This window comes from Mauremys mutica, chromosome 2 (assembly GCF_020497125.1).
Source record: "Mauremys mutica isolate MM-2020 ecotype Southern chromosome 2, ASM2049712v1, whole genome shotgun sequence".
NCBI classification, from domain to species: Eukaryota; Metazoa; Chordata; order Testudines; family Geoemydidae; genus Mauremys; species Mauremys mutica.
This window is the reverse complement of record NC_059073.1, coordinates 255,652,862-255,675,321: the sequence shown is the minus strand read 5'-3', so window position 1 is coordinate 255,675,321 and position 22,460 is coordinate 255,652,862. Positions and strand designations below refer to the sequence as shown.

The following is a 22,460-nucleotide window of genomic DNA, read 5'->3' as shown; positions in this document are numbered from 1 at the left end:
TCATGTGATTAACTCAAAAAATTAATCGTGATTAATCACAGTTTTAATCGCATTGTTAATAAATTTCAATTGGTATTCTATTGTTTAACTATTTTTGGATGTTTTTCTACATTTTCAAATATATTGATTTTAGTTACAACACAGAATACAAAGTATATAGTGCTCACTTTATATTATATTGCCCCGTAACAAATTATAAACAAAAGAAATAGTATTTTTCAGTTCACCTCATACAAGTACCATAATGCTATCTCTTGAACTCTAGAGCCTAGAAGTCCACTCAGTCCTACTTTTTATTTAGTCAATTGCTAAGACAAACAAGTTTGTTTACATTTATAGGAGCTAATGCTACCCTCTTCCTATTTACAATGTCACCTGAAAGTGAGAACAGGCATTCGCATGGCACTTTTATAGCCAGCATTGCAGTATTTACGTGCCAGATATGCTAAACATTCACATGTCCCTTAATGCTTTGGCCACCATTCCAGAGGATATGCTTCCATACTGATGATGCTCATTGAAAAAAAAAAAGGGTTAACTGAATTTTGACTGAACTTCTTGGGGGAGAATAGTATGTCTCCTGTTCTGATTTACCCGCATTCTGCCATATATTTCATGTTATAGCAGCCTCAGATGATGACCCAGTTCATGTTCGTTTTAAGAACACTTTCACTGCAGATTTGCAAAACGCAAAGAAGGTACCAATGTGAGATTTCTACAGATAGCTACAGCACTCAACCGAAGGTTTAAGAGTCTGAAGTGCCTTCCAAAATCTGTGAGGGATGAGGTATGGAACGTGCTTTCAGACATCTTAAAAGACCAACACTCAGATGCAAAAGTTACAGAACACGAACCCCCAAAAAGAAAATCAACCTTCTGCTGGTGGCTGCTGACTCAGATGATAGAAGTGAACATGCATTGGTCTACACTGCTTTGGATCATTATTGAGCAAAACTCATCATCAGAATGGACTCATGTCCTCTGGAATGGTGGTTGAAGATGAACAGACATATGAATCTTTAGCGCATCTGGCATGTAAATATCTTGCAATGCCGGCTACGACAGTGCCATGCGAACGTCTGTTCTCACTTTTAGGTAACATTATAAACAATAAGCAAGCAGCATTATCTCCTGCAAATGTAAACAAACTCATTTGTTTGAGCGATTGGCTGAACAAGAAGTAGGACTGAGTGGACTTGTAGGCTCTAAAGTTTTACATTGTTTTATTTTTGAATGCAATTATTTTTTTGTACATAATTCTACATTTGTAAGTTTGACTTTCATAATAAAGTGATTGCACTACACTACTTGTATGAGGTGAATTGAAATATACTATTCAGAGCCGTCTCCAGGCACCAGCCCAGCAAGCAGCTGCTTGGGGCGGCCAACGGTGAGGGGCGGCACGTTGGGCTCTTCAGCGGCAATTCGGCAGCAGATCCCTCACTCCCTCTCGGAGTGAAGGACCAGCCGCTGAATTGCCGCTGAAGACTGAAGCGCGGCAGTAGAGATGCAGATCGCGATCGCGGCTTTTTTTTTTTTTCTTTCTTTTTGCTGCTTGGGGCGGCAAAAACCCTGGAGCTGGCCCTGATACTATTTCTTGTTTTTTACAACATAAATATTGTAATAAAAATAACTATAATGTGAACACTGTATACTTTGTATTCTGCATTGTAATTGAAATAAATACATTTGCAAATGTAGAAAAACATCTCAAAATATTTAAATAACTGGTATTCTATTATTGTTTAACAGTGTGATTAATTGCAATTAATTTTTTTAATTGCAATTTTTTTAATTGCTTGACCACCTTAAAGTAATTATTAAGTCTATAACAAATCACATGGCCAGGTTATAATAATCTTACTCTTGTTGATAGTCCCTTACTCCATGAACAGTCCCATTGATGTTGTTGGAACTACTCGTGAAGTAAGGTGCTACTCAACATGATTAAGGGTATCAGAATCTGGCCCTCTGCTCACACCAATAACTTCAATTTAAAAAAAGATGAGGCTCTTTAAGAATGTGTTTTTGATTCAAAACAATGCATGGAGAGGGTTGGTGGGTTGTTTTTTTTCTTCAAATCTACTGTTTTGATTACATACTGATAAAACAGTGTTATGTAAAATTAATTTGGAAAAGAAAAATACCAAAATGCTTGCACCTACATGTTGTTGTTTTTCCTTTTTAAATAAGTCAATAAAAATACATGCTCTGGGCCCAGAATCACTTAGCCAAGTGAGTAGTCCCATTTAAGTGTATGGATTTACTCACATAAGTAAAATTATGCACGTGGGGCTGGATCCTGGAAATTGCTGAGAATTCTGGGCCCATTCTAGCAGAGCACTTAAGCATGTGATTAACATTAAGCATGCGAGTAGTCCTATTGAGTTCAGCGGGTCTTCTCATGTGCTTAGAGTTAAGCACATTCAGGTGCTTTGATGGATTGGGCCAGAGAGCTTAGCATTTTACAGGATTCAGCCCAAGGTTAGATATTTACAGGATTGGGTCCTCTGTGATTCTTAATCCCTAACCTCTTTGTGATTGAGTCTGGGAGTCAATATTCAGTCCTTAGAGCGCTGAAAAAGGCCCTGATCCTGCAAGTGGATCCATGTGTGGAGACACTGGTGCCTGTGCAGAATCCCTTGTGTGAGCAGGACCTAAGTGAAGAGTTTTAAATGTTCTGTTTTAAAAACAAATATCTAAGATGACAAGCTGATAATTGTGTTCTATTTTTTTATCCTCCTTTAGAATTGGCCTGCAAGGTGATGTATCTGATCCAAGGACAAACAGTTTTCTTTACATCCTTGATATTCTCCCAAGGTATAAACTGATCTTCCAGCTCAGCCATTTAAACTTTTGAAGTTACTAGGTCGATATAATATTGTACCAAGGGAAGCCATCCATACTGATTTCAAAGTATGATAGTATAATGCCACTGTGTTCATCCACTTGTTTTCATATCGTCTTTTGTTGCTTGTAAATTCTAGTTTCTTGCTAACACTAATAACTTACAGCTTTATTGTTTTGATTTCCACGTTTGGTTTTCATGTCTTGCACAGCTCCGTTAAAACTCTAGATGCACCATAAAGAGTAGAAGCAGAATATTCTTTTGAATCCAGTGGCAAAATTGACTTGACTTAGAAGCAGGGTTGGGTCCTATGGTCCTTGTTGGTGGGTGTTGTATAAATATCAAGACCAGTACATCTGAAATAGCCAGGTGAAAAAAAATTCTGGTTCCACCTTTTGAACTGATTATGGTTTAAACACTATTTCTGATATTATTAGCACCACTGTTTGTATATCTTAGGGCAGAGATTGTGCCTTCTTCTCTGTTTGGGATTCAACCAGCTTATTGTGGTTTGTAACATTAATAAATTATCATAATACTATGGAGTTAGCTGAGCCCTGCTTCTTTGTTAGTGTTCCTCTACCATCTCTACACAGTACTTGGTTTAAAACCAATTAATGATAGCAACAATTACGAATACTATTCGTATGTGGCACATACTAACAAAAATGTTTGCTGCTCGCATAAATGCAGATCAATTCAAAATCTTGCTCAGAGTCTGTTTTGGGCAACTGTGACTATTTCTGCAAGAGCCTTCTCATGCAGTGGGAGAAGAGAGCTGGTCTAGGTGTTGCCACTGGAGAAATCGCTGCTCCTGGATTGGGCTCTGGTTGGCATCAATCTGAGCATTTGGGTTTGCTGCTGTGAGAAATTAGCTAATCATCAATCATTCCTTGGAGATCCTATTTACGCTGGAGGTTGAGATCAGGCTGCCAGCTTCCTGCTCTTCAGTTCTATCCCTCAGGGGATCAGGCCACCTTTTGCTTTTCTTCAAATTTTTGCTATATGAACAGGGAACTTGGGCCATCAGCAGCCTTCCTCTAAAATACCTTGTTGTCTTTGGAAGATCTTTTCTTCATCTTTCTTCCTGAGCTATTGCTGGCAAGGGGAAGGAGGTGGTGCCAAGAATCCTGGCTCCAGCCAAGCTATCTCTTGTATCCAAGCTGTTATCTCTACGTGTTATCTGCACATGTGATTGGGTGCATAACAGCAGTAGTGTCAGTTGTTTTATTTTTGTTTTTGCACATGGTGACACTGTGTCACTTTGCCTAGGGCTGAGATTCACGTGTCCTGTCGTGTATATGCCATGCTGCATCGGCTTTGATGGAATCTAGCACAACGTGCTATCATCAGTTTAAACCCCAAGCAAGGCTTATGTAAACTGATCTATCTAACTTCTATGGTCCCCAGAATTTTATTTTCTGAGCACCTCACAATCTTTAGTGTATTTCTCCTCACAACACCCTTGTTTGGCAGTGTAGTGCTATTGTCCCCATTTTACAGATGCGGAACGTAGGCTCAGAGACTATGTGACTTTCCCAGGGTCATACAGGAAGTCTGTGGCAGAGCAGGAAATAGAACCTAGGTTGCCCAAGGCCTAGGCTAGAAACTTAACCACTGGATCATCCTTCTTCTCTATAAGAAGGATGATAGAAGATGTATTTTCATAATTCTGGGTAACAAGCAACAAGCCTGGACTCCCCACCCTTGCCTTTCAGTGAAGGCATAAATCTAGCATGAAACTCACATCCACTGAATAACTGAGCACTTTGATTCACTAGCTATTTGAATTATAGTGGGAAGATCAGCACCAAGATACTAAATGTTCTTGGAGCCCAATAGTGTAACGTTAATGTAATTCTCAAATAAATTGATGATCTTCTGAGTCTCGTCTTCACAAGTCTCGCATGCTACGTATGCTAAAAATAGATTTATTACCGTTGTACTACAGTAGAAATGAAAGGCCCCACATGAGTGGGGTAAGTACTGTAGAGACATAGTAAGAGAGTTCCTGCCCTAAAGAGCTTATGATCAAAATAGCTAACGCAGACAAATGACAAGTAAAAGGAAGTTTGATTATTTCCCCCATTTTATGAATAAGGAACTGAAGAACTGGGAGATTAAGTGACTGGCCCAAAGTCACGAAGAAAACGAGTGGCTGAGCCAGGATCCTAACCCCCATCTCTTGAAGCCCAGTCCTGCGCCTTAATTGCAGTTAATTGTATCCTTCCTCTGTGTTGAATTTGTTTTAAAAAACAGGTCTGTGAGTTAATAGTTTATTAGACTCCTTCTATGCTCATCCCTAGATCGCAACACATTTCAGAAGGGAATGTCAGTACCATTATCCCTATTTTACAGATGGGGAACGAGACACAAGAAGGGGGGGCAGCTCTTCTTCAGAGACAGTTTTTTGCTTTCAAAGTGGAAATGGCGCATTCTGATTGCTGCATGGTTAGACGGAAAAGATAGAAACTTTCTTTTTCTCAGATACAAGACATAAGACTGTTGCACATGTGACCCTTATCATGACAGGGCAAAGAAGTTGGGCTTGGCTGGGAGAATTTATCTCTGTGTCCCAGTAGATGCTGCTAATCTCCCTTGGACAGATTGTCAAAGTGAAGCTGGAATTACTGCAGACAGATCATAAAAAGGCCGGGTAGCCGTTGCGGCAGAGTTCCCCAGCTCTGGGGGATTGTGTTTTGCTGAGATAGTGTGCATGTGTTTTTTGGAAATGACATCTTTGCCAGAGACCAGACATGAAAAATTCCAGCCCAAATGGGAAAATGTTCAGTAAAGTTTTTAGTGAGTATAGTGTAGGAGTTACTGTTTTGTATCCTCAATTGTAATATCCTGCCCAAATTTCATGCACAGTATTGTAAAGTAATTGCAACTTCCTTTCCCATTTTTACCTTTTTTCCAGTTTTGTATAGAGGAATACAGGTGAAGTGGGGCTGGAAGGGACTCGGGGGGTGGCTAACACATGAAGGTATGGAAAGAGAGAACTGGGAGAAATTCTGGATCCAAGGAGGCCCTGGAGTCTTCAGCTGGTGGATGTGGAGTCTGGACACAGAGGGCACGTCTACACTGCAGTTCAAGACCCATAACCAGTCAGCCTGGGTTAGCTGGCTCAGGCTGAGGGGCTATAAAATTGCAGTGTAGATGTTCTGGCTCCTTTTGTATTCATCAAGGGTGGAGCCCAGTTATGTTGGCTGGAGACGTTGGGAGATAGTATCTCACCTGAAGCAACTTTAGAGGAGGGTTTTAGCCTGTTAAAGTTTAGGCTCTAAGAAAGGGGTTATACTTTTTGCTTTCTTGAGTATTTTTACTATAACTGTATCTCAGTGCTGGGGTTTTTATAAGACCTGATCCTAAGTTATACCAGTCAAGCGGGTGCATTCTGTTCCATTGGGGATCACAAACCTGATCATTTCTATGAGTGACCAGTGATGGGCTGGATACTACAGGGGGATGCTTTCAGAGAGGCTTGTGGGCTGGGGCGCACCTTTTGTTAACCTGCAAGGCAAAGTAAGAGCTGAGAGAAGATTCTTAGGTGGCTACCAGACTGATGGTTTCAGGGTGCTGACATCCAGTTAAGCACCGGTAAGTTGCTCTCTTGCTGAGGTAGGAGGGTAACAAGGTGACTTGAGTCCTGGGCACCTGAAGAAAATGTCACACCTCCTCTATCATTATTGCATTTGCCATCAGAGTTTAGGAATATATTATGATACAATTGTTTTGTGTGTTGGGGCTCCCTTTTTAACCTTCCTGATCATGTTTGGAACAATCCATATTACTGGCAGAAGCTCTGTGGAGCTCATGTGTGTGACTCACGAATCAGCCAAAGAAGAATGCTCCAGAATAAAATGAGGAGCTCCTTCCTCCAGAGACGAAGCCTGCTGCCTATGCAATGAGCTTGGTTCCAGACTCTGAGCACCTGCATGGCATTGATGCCACTGGACTTCAGACTAGCCCCACTGACACCATATTTAAAGTGAATTTCCACAAAAGTTAATTAGACACAACAGAAAATGTCAGAAAGCGAAACCCTCTGAAAACATAGTGTCTACTAAAACGAAGCACCGGGTCTAATCCTGATTTCACTAAAATTAACAGGAGTTTTGACACTCACTTGATTGAAGCAGGACCAGGCCCATTTTGTTACAAGTTTTCCACACACTGGATGAGTGGTGGGGTTTTTTTGTTTGTTTTTTCTTCTCATCATATACCATACAGACCGCTAACTTATAACCTTATGAATGAGAATGATGCTTTGGCAAATGATAAAGGTCAGCGTTTTCAATGGTAGGCACCTAAATCCTTAACTAGCACCTAAGCAAAAGTGGCCTGATTTTCAGAAGCACAGAGGTGCTGCAATTTTTATTAACTTGATTGAGAATTACGTGTGCTCAGCACCTCTGAAAGTCAGACCATTTTTGTTTAGCTGGCTAAAGTTAGCCACCTAAATTTGGCAACTTTCACCTAAATCTTTCTTATTGCTAAACAAGTCTGTGCTGTTCTCATAGACCCGAAGACTTTAAGGTCAGAAGGGACCATTATGATCATCTAGTCCAGGGGTAGGCAACCTTTGGCATGCCTGCCGATTTTCAGTGGCACTCACACTGCCTCGGTCTTGGCCACCGGTCCGGGGGCTCTGCATTTTAATTTAGTTTTAAAAGAAGCTTCTTAAACATTTTAAAAACCTTATTTACTTTGCATACAACAATAGTTTAGTTATATATTATAGACTTATAGAAAGAGACCTTCTAAAAATGTTAAAATGTATTACTGGCACCTTAAATAAGAGTGAATAAATGAAGACTCGGCACACCACTTCTGAAAGGTTGCCGACCCCTGATCTAGTCTGACCTCCTGCACAATGCAGGCCACAGAATCTCACCCACCCACTCCTGTAACAAACCCCTAACCTATGTCTGAGTTATTGAAGTCCTCAAATCTTGGTTTAATGTAACATGGTTTTGATGTAATATGGTTTACATCTTACTAAACTACATTGACTTTTCTTGTAGGCTCCAGAGGCTACCAAAATATATACTTTTAGAAAATGTGAAAGGATTTGAAACGTCTTCTGCCAGGTATGGTATGATCATTTTTAATTCGGAACAGTATTAGGTAAAGGGGAGGGGCACGTAATTTATTTTTTTTGGAAGTTAGATTAAAAAAGGAGTGGAGTAAAATGGTGCATTTATCAGTTTCAGGTTAAAAATAGTATTTTAATTTTACAATGAAATTTTTAGGGCTTGGGGGACCTTATTGAAAAGTTATTGATTTCTCCAAACCAATAAAATAATTTAAAATATGTTGCTAGCTGGTAGAAGTTGATGTGAATCTTCATCTATATTTTCAAAGAACAATATTATCGTACAACACAGGGTGTGAGAGTAGGTCTAACAGCTTTTACTGGGGTTCCTTTCTAGTGGTTATAGTAGAGGGGCAAGGCTAGCCGAAAGCCTTGTATTCATACCCTGCTTGACTGAGTGCTGGCACTGAGAATTTGGTGTGACCTCATCAGCAAACTGTGCAGGCAATTAGTAGGCTGCTAACCTGGAGAGTTTTGGAAATCTTCATTCACCTTTCATTTAGAAGTTTAGGCTACGGCTACACTACAGCTTAAGTCAACGTAAGGTATGTCACTCGGGATGTGAATTAGCCACCCTCCTGAGCAACATAACTTAGCCAACTTAAGGGCCAGTGTGGACAGCACTATGTCAGCGGGAGAGGTTCTCCTGCCGACATAGCTACCACCACTCATGGGGGCTTGAGTAATTAAGCCCATAGGAAAGCTCTCTCTTGTCAACATAGAGCAGTGATTCTCAAACTTTGTACTGGTGACCCCTTTCACACAGCAAGCCTCTGAGTGTGACCCCCCCCTTATCAATTAAAAACACTTTAAAATATATTTAACACTATTATAAATGCTGGAGGTGAAGTGGGGTTTCAGGTGGAGGCTGACAGCTCACGACCCCCCCATGTAAGAACCTTGTGACCCCCTGAGGGGTCCTGACCCCCAGTTTAAGAACCTCTGGCATAGAGTGACTACACAGAGAGCTGACAGCAGCGCAGCTGCACCGCTGTATGCTTTCTAGTGTAGCCATAGCCTTAGCAATTGGGAGGTAGAGACGGGTTTAACCCAAAAATGGAAAACTAAATCCTACCCACTGCTGTGCCAGGTAGGGGAGAGGCTGTAGGGATCCTCTTTTGCCTAATCCCTCCTCCCCCCATGCAAACAATAGGGCAGGATCTTTCCATAGATAAAAGCAGTAGGAGAGAGAGGAAGCTGCTTTATGTGCCAGCCTGCACATCACCAAACCCCTTTTTGAACACTGTTTGCCAATTAGGGGGCTTTTCCAGCTCCCTGTTGGCTACTAGATGCACTGCTTCTGCTTGCAAGAGCTGTGAACTGGGCCCATGCATGTCCCTGGCCTACCTTGTGGGATCCTGTCCTGTAAATGCAATGATCTATATGTCAGAAAACACACCAGACAACATTCCTCTTTTCCCTTGTGGCCCCTGCCAGGCCAGGATTTAGATCATAGTGCTTACTTTCAATGCAGATCCAGCCTGCTGTTAGGCTGCAGAATATAGTATACCCTATATCAGACACTATCCTTAGTAAGCAACCTTCCATTTTAATAGTCCCCTCAAAATATATGGAGTACACTTTATTAGAAATCCCCTGTGCTAAGCAACCAATTGTTGTGAATCCTCTACTTCAAACAGTCTTTCCTTTATTGTACTGGGGTAGTACTTAAATAAATAAGCTCAGTCGTAAACATAGGCAGATACTGAGATATCAACTTAAGAATAGTTAAGTGGGAGTTTTAATATCCTACTTCTAATCCAGTGCTTGTAAATAATTGTGTAATCCACATCTAATGAGAATGTGTCTCCTACTGACTGGACAACATGTTGGAAATACTTTTGAAAGACCAAATACTTTCTTTGGAGGATATTTGCTCCAAAGTAGTTGTGGTGTTTCTGTGAAAGTCTCTTTTGTAATTGCCTCTTGCTCAGCTAGTGCAACGCTCTACTTTGTGTTCTCTCCTGAAACGTAAATGTATGACCATAGTTGGATGTCTAAAAAGCTGTGTTTGAGTATTCTAGTGTGTCTGCTGACTGTCCTAGTGACTACAGTACTGCCTTTAATGGATCTTTATTTAAGAAAAGAAAAGAGGTGAACAGAGAGTATATTGCACTCTGTGTCTAATTGCATAGGAGAAGTTAATTGGCTCTATTTTTTTTTCATTATTAGAGACAAACTTGTAGAAACACTAAAGAAGTGTGGATTTAAATACCAAGAATTTCTCTTGTCTCCAACATGTGTGAGTAGTAAGATTATTATAACTTATCCAACTGTACCGAAGAGTAAATGGGATATTTGGAAAGAATTTCACATATTGGAAGAAAGGGTGATGTCCAATTTTGTGGACATTCGTATGGATTGGTGGTGCCATCTGACTTAGCTTTGAGTTAGGTCAGGATATTTACATATTCGTTCTACTTATCACTGCTTGATCGGCCAATAGATACTGTTTAAATCAGTAAGTTTGGCTTGTCCAAGACGTACAGGATCAGGCCATTACTGTGTTACATGTAAATCTCTGTATCTCTGAGATACAGGGTCATCCTTCATTGTGACATGTCTTATCTAATTTCCTTGTTCATGTGATTGAACATCTCCTTTTGCTTCTTCATTGTGACAGATAATGGTCACGATGTTTGCCCTAAAAATTGTAGTTAAAGACATTTCAGTTTGTCTCTGACTTCCCACCTTACATAAAACCTTTGTTTAACTTTTCTATTGATTTGCAGACAACAGTCAGAAACCTGAGAAAAATGATGTATTTTTCTTTCTTGAGAAAAATTAGGTAGGGAAGGTGTGATCAGAGGCACAGTAAATCTGTGGGAAGTAAGGGCACTCACCATACTGCAAATAGATGGAAAGATCTGAGTTGTACAGTGCATGAAAATTGCCTGTACTGCAGATCCTTAACTACAAACTAATGATGTAGAGATTTCTTCATGGGCACATTTTAAAACACTATTTTATGCCCGTTGAAAATAGCCTTAGTCTAGGGTAAGGTTGGTTAATGTTAACCACTTTGAAGTGGTAAACATTTTAAGTGCTAAATATTGTATTAATACAAAAAGTGGTAACTTGATCTTTTTGTGACAGTGCAGATTGCTTTGATTCTCTGTACCATGTGGTCTGATTGTTTTATGGGGTTTTGTTTACAGCTTGGCATTCCCAATTCCAGGCTGCGATATTTTCTGATTGCAAAGCTTCAGTCAGAGTTATTTTCTTTTCAAGCTCCTGGTCAGGTGAGATTCATTGCTATTCCTTGACTGCTCTTTGTTTCAAGGAGACTGAGGGCTAGATCTTCATCTGTGCAAAGCTTATGCTCAGCTGCAGAGTGTGTGTGTAAGTAAAATGGCTGTAAGCCACCTTTCTTTTTTTCCTGATTCTGGTCTCATTGGGGACTGAAATGGCTCCCACTGGGTAAGATAGATTAAAGTAGTTCTTGGGAACAATTTTGCTGACTCAGAAGAGACCAACATGCTAGGCACTCTGGCACTACCCTCCCTGCCCACCAGAACCTTTTCTTGGAAGGGTGGAGGGTGCAGCAATGCCCATGAGGACCCTTAGAGATAGAAAATGGGGGACCACCCAGTGCCTCTTGAAGATCTCCATAGAGGAGGAAGTGGCCAACAAAGCCCCAGACTTCCCGAAAAGAGTGAAGAAGGTGAACTGCTAGCCAGTGCCCAGAAGACATTGGAAGGTAATGGTGAATTCCAAGCCTATTGAGATGGACATAGGCATGTGTGGGAGGAGGTGTGAAACTCCCCAGAGGTTCACAAACATTTCAGCAAATCTGGTCTGAGTCTCAGGTTACTAGCCAAGCCCCTAACCAAGCAACTTTCACCTGGTCCTAGCTTTCTTTATGACAGTTTCACACAACCCTTTCTTCCCCTGTTTATGGAAGTGAAATGGCAAGATCCATATTCCTTACATCTATGAAGCACGTACAAGTTAGCACTTCCTAATGCCAGAATCCTTTCAAAATCTTGATAGACGAAAAGGAATAATCAAGTCTTATTTTATACTGGACAGCTCTGAATGGCTTCCCAAACATTGCTACATGGACTTCTCTTGGCAGTTGACTATTACAGTACTAAGTACAGTATTTCAATCATTTGCATATTTTGTTCCATGGTAGATATTGGAAAATTTCCCAGACCAGGAGCCAAAAGCTTCAGTGAAGCACAGAGTCGCTGCAGGCTTGGAAAAAGAGAGCTGCTTCATGCCACCCAAAGAGGAGTACATTGATCCAAATTCTGGTTCTGATGGTGGCAGTGGACAGTGTTCACAGAAGGAAGCGTTTGTTTTTAAACTTGAAACAGCGAAAGAAATGGAAAAAAAGCAGCACCAGGACAGTGATCTCTCTATTCAAATGCTAAAAGACTTCCTTGAAGAGGAGGGAGAAGAAATGAGTCAGTACTTCTTGCCACCAAAAGCCTTACTGCGCTATGCTTTTCTGTTAGACATCGTGACACCCAGCTGCAGGAGATCCACATGCTTCACAAAAGGGTAAGTTTCCAGTCCACTGTGGGACCTTATCCAGACATGTTAAATGCAAACTTTGCAGTCATCTTAAAAACCAAAAGCAGCGTTCCATCAAAAAGCAAGACATTACTGCAACACATTTCTCTTTATTGCATGCTTCCTGATTCAACAGAATATGAGCATGAAAATCGCTCTGGCAGGACATCGTATGCCCTGCACACAAAAGCACTCACAAAGACGATGACATTTCTTTGGTGACCTTCAGAGAAGCTTAATTACCCCTGGCAGAAACATTCTTTCAGTAGACTGGTGGAAAACTAATGCACTAATTAATTTCTTTATATTACTTGCACATAATGCTTTGTAACTTCAGTAACAGCTCCTTTCCTCATTAAAACTGTCACTAATGTACATTTAATTGATGTTGTAAACCGTGGGGCGAAATCCTTAGCTGGTGCAAGTGGCTGCACTGAAGGCAATGGAGTTATGTCTATTCACACCACGTAGGGATCTGGCCATACATTCCTTATTTACAGCAATTAGTTACATTTTTAATGAAGAAATACACAAATGAAAGCTCATTCAGTTAAATATCTGTTATTCACTGGTCTAGTAGCTTCCTAATTTGTACTCTGCATTTCTGAGGCACGATCTTGCAAAGTGCTGAGTGTTCTCAATTCCCATTGACATTAGAACTAGTTGGGAATTTTTTGATGAAAAGTTGTTGGGTTTTTTTGCTCAGAAAACACTGATTCATTGAAACTAAGACTTTTCACAGAAAAGGGGTCAGTTTTAAGTAATTTAGCAACTCAGATATTTTTAAGACTTTTTGAAATTGTCAAAAATATTTTGACTTCTAAAGTAAACATGCCTGGTTCTCTAGTTCAACACAGTGTTTCATAAACTAACCATTTTTTATTTTCAAAATGTTTTTACTCTATAAATGAATCAAAATGAAATGTTTTGAAATTATCACAACAAAATGTTTCAGTTCACCCAAACCACTTTTTCCCCCTAGACTTTCAGTTTGTGAACATTTTTTAAGATTGACTCTTTTCCATTCAGGACAGGAAACTTTTTTGAAACCTTGAAATTTTTTACAGGATGGGAAGATCATTTTTCTTCCAGCTCTGATTGACATCAGCACCAATACAAGTTGAGGGGAATACTGGAGACACTCAGCATCTCACCAGACTGGGCCCATAACTAGCACACTTAGTTAAAAACCCTGGGCCAAACTGATTCCTGGTGTAACTCCAGATATTTCACTGCAGTAGCAACAAGGATAAATTTGGCTCATTATGTTTTGGTTTTAAAATATACTTTTATGTTACAGGAAGGCCCAAAATAGGAACAGTGTCTGGCTTGCTGAAGTTCTTTAATGTAGTTGTGGAACAGCTGGTTTTGGGAATAACCAGAGCACTCTAACACCCCTCGTTGTTGAACTGGATTGAGGATGGGGGAAGAACATGTTGACTGAGTGTGCAAGTCCACAGCATTTCACAGCTGTGTAGGCTGTGATGCAGGCAAGGAGAGGGAGGTATGGGACATTTTGAATGACAGAGCAAGTTAAACCCACTCTTTATAAATCCATATAGTCTTGACAAGGATATGCTATTGCCAATGGAATCAGTGACCTGAAAACTCATGTAAAACAAGTTACTGAAAGTCCTAAGTGTAGAGGAAACTGACTTTTTAGTAGAGTCACAAGGGAATACACTATACTCAGACAAAGAATAGGTTGCCTGAGTCAAACTAAGACATTTTAAGTAGCTTACGTACATAAAGAGAAGAACAACAAAATAATCAAACTTCAGTAAAGTAAAAAGTTAGAACATGTTTTTCTAATCCAGCGTCTGCTTTCCATATAAGTACTGAAAAGTAACCAACTGCCCAAGTACTAATGTGCTTTTTTTTTCCTATGCCAAAACTTCCTAAATTTCATTAGGTACTTAATCTAGGTTAGGGTTGTTGATTTATCTCTACTCAGCAACAATAAAAAGAAATATGAACAGCTAATAAAAAAAGATGTAATTCTGCCCAAATTTATTAAAACTATTATTCAGTTGTAAGAGCAGGTGATCTTTCAGAGTGTTCACTTAGAATTATATTACATTATCTCTCTACAGAAACCAAAATCGTGTAATTTTTGGGCAGTTCCACCATACATAGTGTATATCATACTCCCATATTGTCCACAATTCCTTCAGCATAAATCATTTAGAATAGTGTCTTTTTATGATAATATGGATGTATGAAAAAGATCACTTGCCAAAATAAGGATTTGAAGTACCAGTTTAGGAGCTACTTGCAATTATTTTAGTTGTTTTGCCTCAGAAGTTTTTTTTTATTATTATTTATAAATGCAGGTACTTCATGTATATATAATATATTAGAATTCCTCTCATGTGGATTATCTTGTGAAAACAAATATTTGTTAAAAATGTATTTTAAAAAAATTAATCAAAGGCCATGTATTTAGAAGCTGGTTTAATTACTTATCATAATCCATAACTGGTTTTGGGGCCCGATCCAGCACAGCATTTACATACAAGCTTAATTTTAATCACATGAGTAGTCCTGTTGACTTCAGTAAAGCTACTCATATGCAGAAGTACTTTGCTGGATCAGTGCAGGAGTGCTCAGCTTCATGTAGGATTGAGCCCTAACAAGACTGTTGCCCCTGTGGGGGGTGGGGGAAGGACTTTTCCCACTGCTTTTTCCCTTTGTGGGGTATGTAAAGCCCAAAACAAAAGGCAGCCACCACAGTGTCTCAGTGCATCTGGAAGGGGTGAGTTAAGCTCCCAGAAGCTGTGCAGAGGACTCCACAACAGCAGTCTATCCAGTGGTGAGGAGCGAAGAGGGAGTAGCATAAGGTGAGGGCATGGCTCGTGGTTGTGTGGAATAAGTGCATCCAGAGGCGTGATGCAGATGGGTGGCTGTTCCTTAGATGTTCACTGCGCAAAGCCCATTTATCTTGCTTTCTAAATCCCTGTCTGTTCAGGACTTTCTTGCACAGTAGTTATCATGCAAGCAGTGTGTGGCTCTGACAGTCTGGCAACCCTATAATTACATTGAAATGATAGTCTGTGAGAGACTGTTGAGTAAACATGTATTTACAGTATAAACCACAAACGCTCCAAAAGAGCCAAAATATAGCTTAGAATCTCAACTCTTACTATTATATGCTGGATATTTTTTGACTGCTGTAAACAAAAAAGCAAGTAAAAATATGTTCAACTAATGCCAAAATCTGACTGAATTTCTCTGTTCTTCATGAGTGAAAATGAAAATTTTAGGCTCTCACTAATGGTCCTGTCCTCCTTTTTGGGTACAAAGAGCCAAATTTTCAAAAGTGGCCATCTTCATTTTGCATGCAAATGGATGCTAAATTGGAGAAGTGCTCGAGTTGTGTACCCAAAAGCCCATTTGCACTTACAAATGCATAATTTGTGCATGAAACTTAGGTGGCCGTTTCTGAAGACATTATGCCTGAAATCCTGGACTGGTTGCTCTATAGATTGTTACTATGGATAAATCTCCTGAGAATAATCCCCAAAGATTATTTTCGGAGGCTGGTTTTGTAGTCCCAGGGTTAGTTATGTTAATAAGAAGGCCTTTGTGTAACCTTTCCAAAAGACTATTTGTTAGTGCCAGCAAATTAACCTCCATGCTTTTCTACACTCATCAATATTGTAAAGCCTAATAGAACTTTTCATATATAATTTTTTTTGTTGTTTTTAAGGTATGGTCACTATGTAGAAGGAACAGGCTCAGTGCTGCAGACTGCAGAGGATGTGCAGGTACAGGATGCATTGTGAATCATATCAGAATGATTTATTGTTAATTTTTTGTCTTACTACTTTGGCTTAACTGTTCTGGATTTATTATAACCAAAAATGTCTTCAGGACTAAATCTTACAGCACAGACCAACTATCTCTCCAGACCTATCTCAGGTATTTCCAGTTAATTTACCATGAGTACCCAGATGGAGTATATTAAAGTCATGGTTATGTGGGAAGAATGTGGGTATGCTACTATTTTATCATTCCTATTGCTATGCAGAATATTCACAATGAAACCTGAAAACCTTGATATGGGCTGGGTCTGTGGATAGTTTACAGTACAACAGATTTTTGCCTCTAGGGCCATTTATGGGCCAGTTTTTGCACACAGATGACCCTATTCTACAGTAAAAATGTCAAACAATTAAAACTCAATTTTTTTTACATTTCAAAAGTATTATATTTTGCATTGAAACACACAACATTTTGAAATAGTCCACTTTTAATGTGAAGTTCATCAAAAAGTGACATTGTAGGAAAATTTTAAAAATAAAATGGCAGGCTTTTTTGATGAAACATCACAGAAAAAAAATTAGGTTATCTGAAAACAGTTATCATACATATATGGAAAAACTTCACTTTTTAATCCTTGGCCAGGATTTAAATAGCGTTTTTGGGTGTACAAGGAATGCAGTGTTGGAACATAGAGGAATATCAAAGCTGTCATGTTTAACAAAGTATATATAGCATAATTTTAGTACAGGATATTAGTTTCTGCTTATTGAGTCATCTCTGTTCTCCAGTATTTGACTGCAGGGTATTATCCTGTGGTTGCATATTTGAATATTTGTATCGCCTCTGACTTGAGAAAAAAATGATTACTCGTTCTTGACAGCATGATGGTTTTCCTTGTAAACTGTAATTGGTGACACATTTGAGTACAAAATATAGCACCGACTATACTTTCAAACAGAATGCACAGCCATACTATTGTCTTCAGCAATGCAATCACCTTAAATTATTTCATGAAGATACGTTTTGCTGTAATTTTATGTAGTCATTGTCCATCATCCATATCTGTTATTTTGTACTTTCCCCACAGCTACAATCAGTGTTTAAATCCATTGAGATGCTATCAGAAGAAGAGAAGCTTATGAAATTGTCAACACTAAAACTGCGATATTTTACTCCTAGAGAAATAGCAAATCTCCATGGATTCCCTCCAGAATTTGGTACGTGGCTCTGAATTTCCCCCGTCTCTTGTCTACTCTTCAGAACTACAACCAGAATTGCCAAGCTGGCATTCTGAAGAAGAATGCTTCACTTTTTGTGTGTGTTACTACAATATGACTTTTATGATGGATTATTATTATTTGGTGACCATTTCTCTAAACTTTTATCAGTTTTTCCCAGTTTATAAGAACAAACTTGTGTTGTATAGCCAAATAGGCTTGTTAATGTGAGCTGGGAAAAACAATGAGTTTGGAATGAAAAGTTACTGTATTATTAAAAGGCAGTGAAGAGAGGCACTCGATTGACTTAGTTTTTGTTTCCTCTAATTTAGGGTTTGTTTGTTTTTTGTTTCCAACACGTGAGATGCAGAAAGCTGTCCATTATCATAATTCACATTCTCTTTTGACTTTAAAAATAGATTTCTTGGTGCTTTTAGCGTTCAACTGTTGGAAAAAGTAATTACAATATGGAACAATAAAAGACTAATTGTTTTGTTGCAGTCAATATTATAGGTCCCATAAGGTTAACACAGCAACATTATGAAAACTGCCCCCTTCTTTCTGGCACCTGTGACTTGCTTTCAGGAGGATGACATCATGCTCTTCTCTTTCCTGTTCTCTCCTGTGGTTGATATAGAATGATAGAGAGGTAGGAGAATGACCCAAAACAAGGCAATACTTGGGGCCTAATTCTCATATATGATGTTACAGCTCTGCCAGTGCAACGTAAAGGGGCCGTGGTGTAATGAGAATCGGGCCCTTAATGTTTTGTGGAAAAACAAACTGAAGGCAAGTAGAGTCTGCATTCTTTGTCAGCGTGTGTCACCAGCAGAGCAGCATCCATAAAAAGCAAACGTGATCTAAATTATGTGAGACAAGGGCCAAAATTGTGCACCGAGCCCTGCAAACTGTATTAGGCACTAACTCACTCCCTCTGGTGATGTTCGCTATACTTAGGCCAAGGAAGTACAAAGTCTGAGATAATTTCTCCAGGCAGGTGAGGGAGCAGGGTCTGAGAAAACGTGTCTATTGTGTCCAGTCCAAGATAAAGGAAGCCCAAGAGCCATTACTGGTCTAGCTGGCTTATAGGTCTCTCTCTCTCTCTCTCTCTCTCTCTCTCTCTATATATATATATGGAATGCATATATAGATATATATTTTAAACCTGTGTAAATCCTGAGCCTAAGACAGTGGATTGCATGGGGAATGTGGCTGGGGATCCCGAGAGAGGAATTCAGGCACAAATGAGCCTTTGGAGGGGAGTGACTGCCCAAGTCTAGATGCCAGGGAGCTGGGCAGAACGGCTGGAGCTGGCAGGAGATGCTTTCACTACAATAGTTTGCATTCAGGGACTTAATAACTGGCAGAGAAAGCTGGAACAACTCCTCCTAGCCACCTCCTCCTGGGCATCCTCCCTTGGCTTAGCCTCTCCCCAGCAAGGAAACTTGGAAACTTTCTGAATCAGCACTTTCTGGCTGCTATGACCACATCCCCCTTCCAGCCAGAATTGCCATCTCTGGGGGCTCTACTGCTAGACTGCTTCCCGCCCCCACCATCTGTGGCTATGCCAGTGAAGCTGAATTAGCATAGATTGCCGGGAAAGCTGTGCTGCATGGCCGTTTGTAAAATCTTAACAATGTCTGTGTTGCTCCCCGTAGGCTTGATCCAAAATCCATTGAGCTCAGTGGGAATTATTCCAGTGGGGTGTGGCTCAGATACAGTGTGGCGGACACTTGTGTGTATTGCAGCTCTCAGTAACTGCATCAGGAAATGTTTGTGCAAGTTCCAATAGATCAGAAGAGCAGGGACAGACCAGACTAACTTTGTCTTCGTATTGTATGTTGTCTTTGTTTTAGGCTTTCCTGACAAGATAACAATGAAGCAACGCTATCGCCTCCTGGGAAACAGTCTCAATGTACATGTAGTGGCTAAACTGATCTCACTTCTGACTGGATGATTTTGAACCCAAACTTGATGAGTACTGTCTGACATAGCAGGATCTAACTCAGAATATACTTTCCTTCTTTGAGAGACTTAGTAAAAGTTGTAGCAGCTTTACAAAAATCATCACTGACATTTTAAATGTCCATGCAAAGTATCTATCAGGAATAGATTTATTCTGCTGAACAACTGGTATATCTTGAGTACCTTTGTTTATGGAGGATCTGAACTGTTGTAGCAAACAGTTACACTATTAAAATGGAAGTTGCCAATACTTGTCCTATTTAAATTTTATTTATATCTTGTAAAATACGAACTGCAGCACTTGCCAATGAAAACAGGTAAAACTGTCACTTTATCTTAAAACAAGTCTGTCTAGAAGCTGTCGTTTAGAATAAAATATATGTGACAGGCAGTTATTTTAATAAAGTTCAGATAATGTGTTCTACATGTAGGATATCTTTAGCTGTAAATATTAGCTTGTTCTATTCTTAAAAAAAAAGCTACTGTGAATATCTTCTGACAATTTATTGTAATTTTGATAAGTTTTTACAACAAATGTAACTTTTGTAAAACGGAGAAGTTCAGTATTTATATATAATATTTTTTAAATAGACATGATGCCAAATCTAACATAATTATCCATCTCATCTTTCTAGGTACTTATGACCCCAGCTCACAATCATGGCTGAGCCTGGTGTGAATTGTTTAATGGTAACCTAAGAAAATTTACAACCCTGACCTCACTGATCATGTGCTACCTTTTCATAGAACATAGAATATCAGGGTTGGAAGGGATCTCAGGAAGTCATCGAGTCCAACCCCCTGTTCAAAGCAGGACCAATCCCCAACTAAATCATCCTAGCCAGGGCTTTGACAAGCCTGACCTTAAAAACTTCTAAGGAAGGAGATTCCACCACCTCCCTAGGTAACCCATTCCAGTGCTTCCCCACCCTGCTAGTGAAAAAGTTTTTCCTACTATCCAACCTAAACCTTCCCCACTGCAACTTGAGACCATTACTCCTTGTTCTGTCATCTGCTACCACTGAGAACAGTCTAGATCCATCCTCTTTGGAACCCCCTTTCAGGTAGTTGAAAGCAGCTATCAAATCCCCCTCATTCTTCTCTTCTGCAGACTAAACAATCCCAGTTCCCTCAGCCTCTCCTCATAAGTCATGTGCTCCAGCCCCCTAATCATTTTTGTTGCCCTCTGCTGGACTTTTTCCAATTTTTCCACATCCTTCTTGTAGTGTGGGGCCCAAAACTGAACACAGTACTCCAGCTGAAGTCTCACCAATGTTGAATAGAGGGGAATGATCACGTCCCTCGATCTGCTGGCAATGCCCCTACTTATACAGTATGCTGTTAGCCTTTTTGGCAACAAGGGCACACTGTCAACTCATATCCAGCTTCTTGTCCACTATAACCCCTAGCCAGGGCCGGTGCAAACACTAGGCAAACTAGGCAGCCGCCTAGCGCCCCAAGATTTGAGGGCGCCAAAAAGCAGTGCCCAAAATGTCTGGGATGCTCACCCGGCGCCAGCTAAATGTGTAACCCTCTTCCCGTTGCTGTGTGAGGGGGCGCTGCAGCTTTGATCAGTTCCAGCCGGCCGGGAAGTGATGTCATTCCTCCTCTGGCTCCCGGCCCCCGCCCCGACTCCCCTGAACTCTGCAGCAGAGCTGGGCCTGCACTCACCGGCGGCAGGAAGTAGAGAGACCCGGCCCCAGCCGCGTTGCTGGTGAGTGCTGGAGGGTATTCCCCCCTGCCCCTCAAGCCAGCCCTGCCCCCCCGCTCTCCCCCTCCAGAGGCCTGGGCACCACCACTCCTCTGCAGGAGGGCTGCGTAGGGCCCCAGAATATCTAGGGATGGCCCTGGTACCCGCCACCCTGCCCACAGCCAGCCCCTGCTGCACTCCCTGCCCTGCCCGCAGCTAGCCCCATATACCCACTTGTCTCCAGCCAACCCCTGCCGCACCCCCCTGCCCGAAGCGAGCCAGCCCCACACTCCCCTGTCTCCAGCCAACCCCTGCCGCACCCCCCTGCCTGAAGCCAGCCCCACACCCCCTGTCTTTAGCCAACCCCTACTGCACCCCCCTGCCCGAAGCCAGCCAGCCCCAAACCCTGTCAGGTTATTCATTTATTTTCATTAAATATGTAGACTAAATAATGAAATTAATAAATTTTCAAGCCGAATTGTGTATTAATTCTAATGAACAATGCCACATTATGCAGTATTCATTTTTGAAAGTTTATAAAGTGGGGGTGGGGGGTGCAAGGTGGAAGTTTCACCTAGGACGCAAAATATCCTTGCACCGGCCCTGCCCCTAGGTCCTTTTCTGCAGAACTGCTGCCTAGCCATTTGGTCCCTAGTCTGTAGCAGTGCATGGGATTCTTCCATTCTAAGTGCAGGACTCTGCACTTGTCCTTGTTGAACCTCATCAGGTTTTTTTTGGCCCAATCCTCTAATTTGTCTAGGCCCCTCTGTATCCTATCCCTACCCTCCAGCGTATCTACCACTCCTCCCAGTTCAGTGTCATCTGCAAACTTGCTGAGGGTGCAGTCCACGCCATCCTCCAGATCATTAATGAAGTTATTGAACAAAACCAGCCCGAGGACCGACCACTGGGGCACGCCGCTTGATACCCGCTGTCAACTAGACATGGAGCCATTGATCACTACCTGCTGAGCCCGACAATCTAGCCAGCTTTCTATCCACCTTACCGTCCATTCATCCAGCCCATACTACTTTAACTTGCTGGCAAGAATACTGTGGGAGACCGTATCAAAAGCTTTGTTAACGTCCACTGCTTTCCCCTTAGCTACAGAGCCAGTTATCTCGTCATATTTCTCCCTCCTGCCTCTACCACACTGTGGCCTGAGTCTCCTGCAATGTATTCTCAGTCCAGAAACAGCTTGGAAAAATCCATGGCTATGGGGTCCATGAAGTCGGGCCCCATGAGCAGCTGGACAGGGCAGTTTAGCCGCATGCAGTCGTCTGTCTTGACCCTCTCCCTTGTGGATGCATCCTCCCTCACCCCCCCGCCCCCCGTGCCAACTGCATGGAAAAAGGG

At 41.0% G+C, this 22,460-nt stretch overlaps 1 protein-coding gene across 9 annotated transcripts in view; it reads left to right on the top strand.

Moving 5' to 3' along the window:
- TRDMT1 (tRNA aspartic acid methyltransferase 1) overlaps positions 1-20,278 on the top strand; it is a 61,199-nt gene extending 40,921 nt beyond the window's left edge. For all 9 annotated transcript variants that reach the window (XM_045007821.1, XM_045007825.1, XM_045007822.1 and 6 more), the window contains 8 exons: positions 2,749-2,820; positions 7,876-7,941; positions 10,119-10,188; positions 11,105-11,188; positions 12,085-12,455; positions 16,177-16,234; positions 17,320-17,449; positions 19,306-20,278. In XM_045007821.1, coding sequence (XP_044863756.1) covers positions 2,749-2,820; positions 7,876-7,941; positions 10,119-10,188; positions 11,105-11,188; positions 12,085-12,455; positions 16,177-16,234; positions 17,320-17,449; positions 19,306-19,406 — 952 coding nt within the window. In that variant the 3' untranslated portion in view covers positions 19,407-20,278. The remainder of the gene's footprint in view (positions 1-2,748; positions 2,821-7,875; positions 7,942-10,118; positions 10,189-11,104; positions 11,189-12,084; positions 12,456-16,176; positions 16,235-17,319; positions 17,450-19,305) is intronic.
- The last annotated feature ends 2,182 nt before the right edge of the window (positions 20,279-22,460 follow it).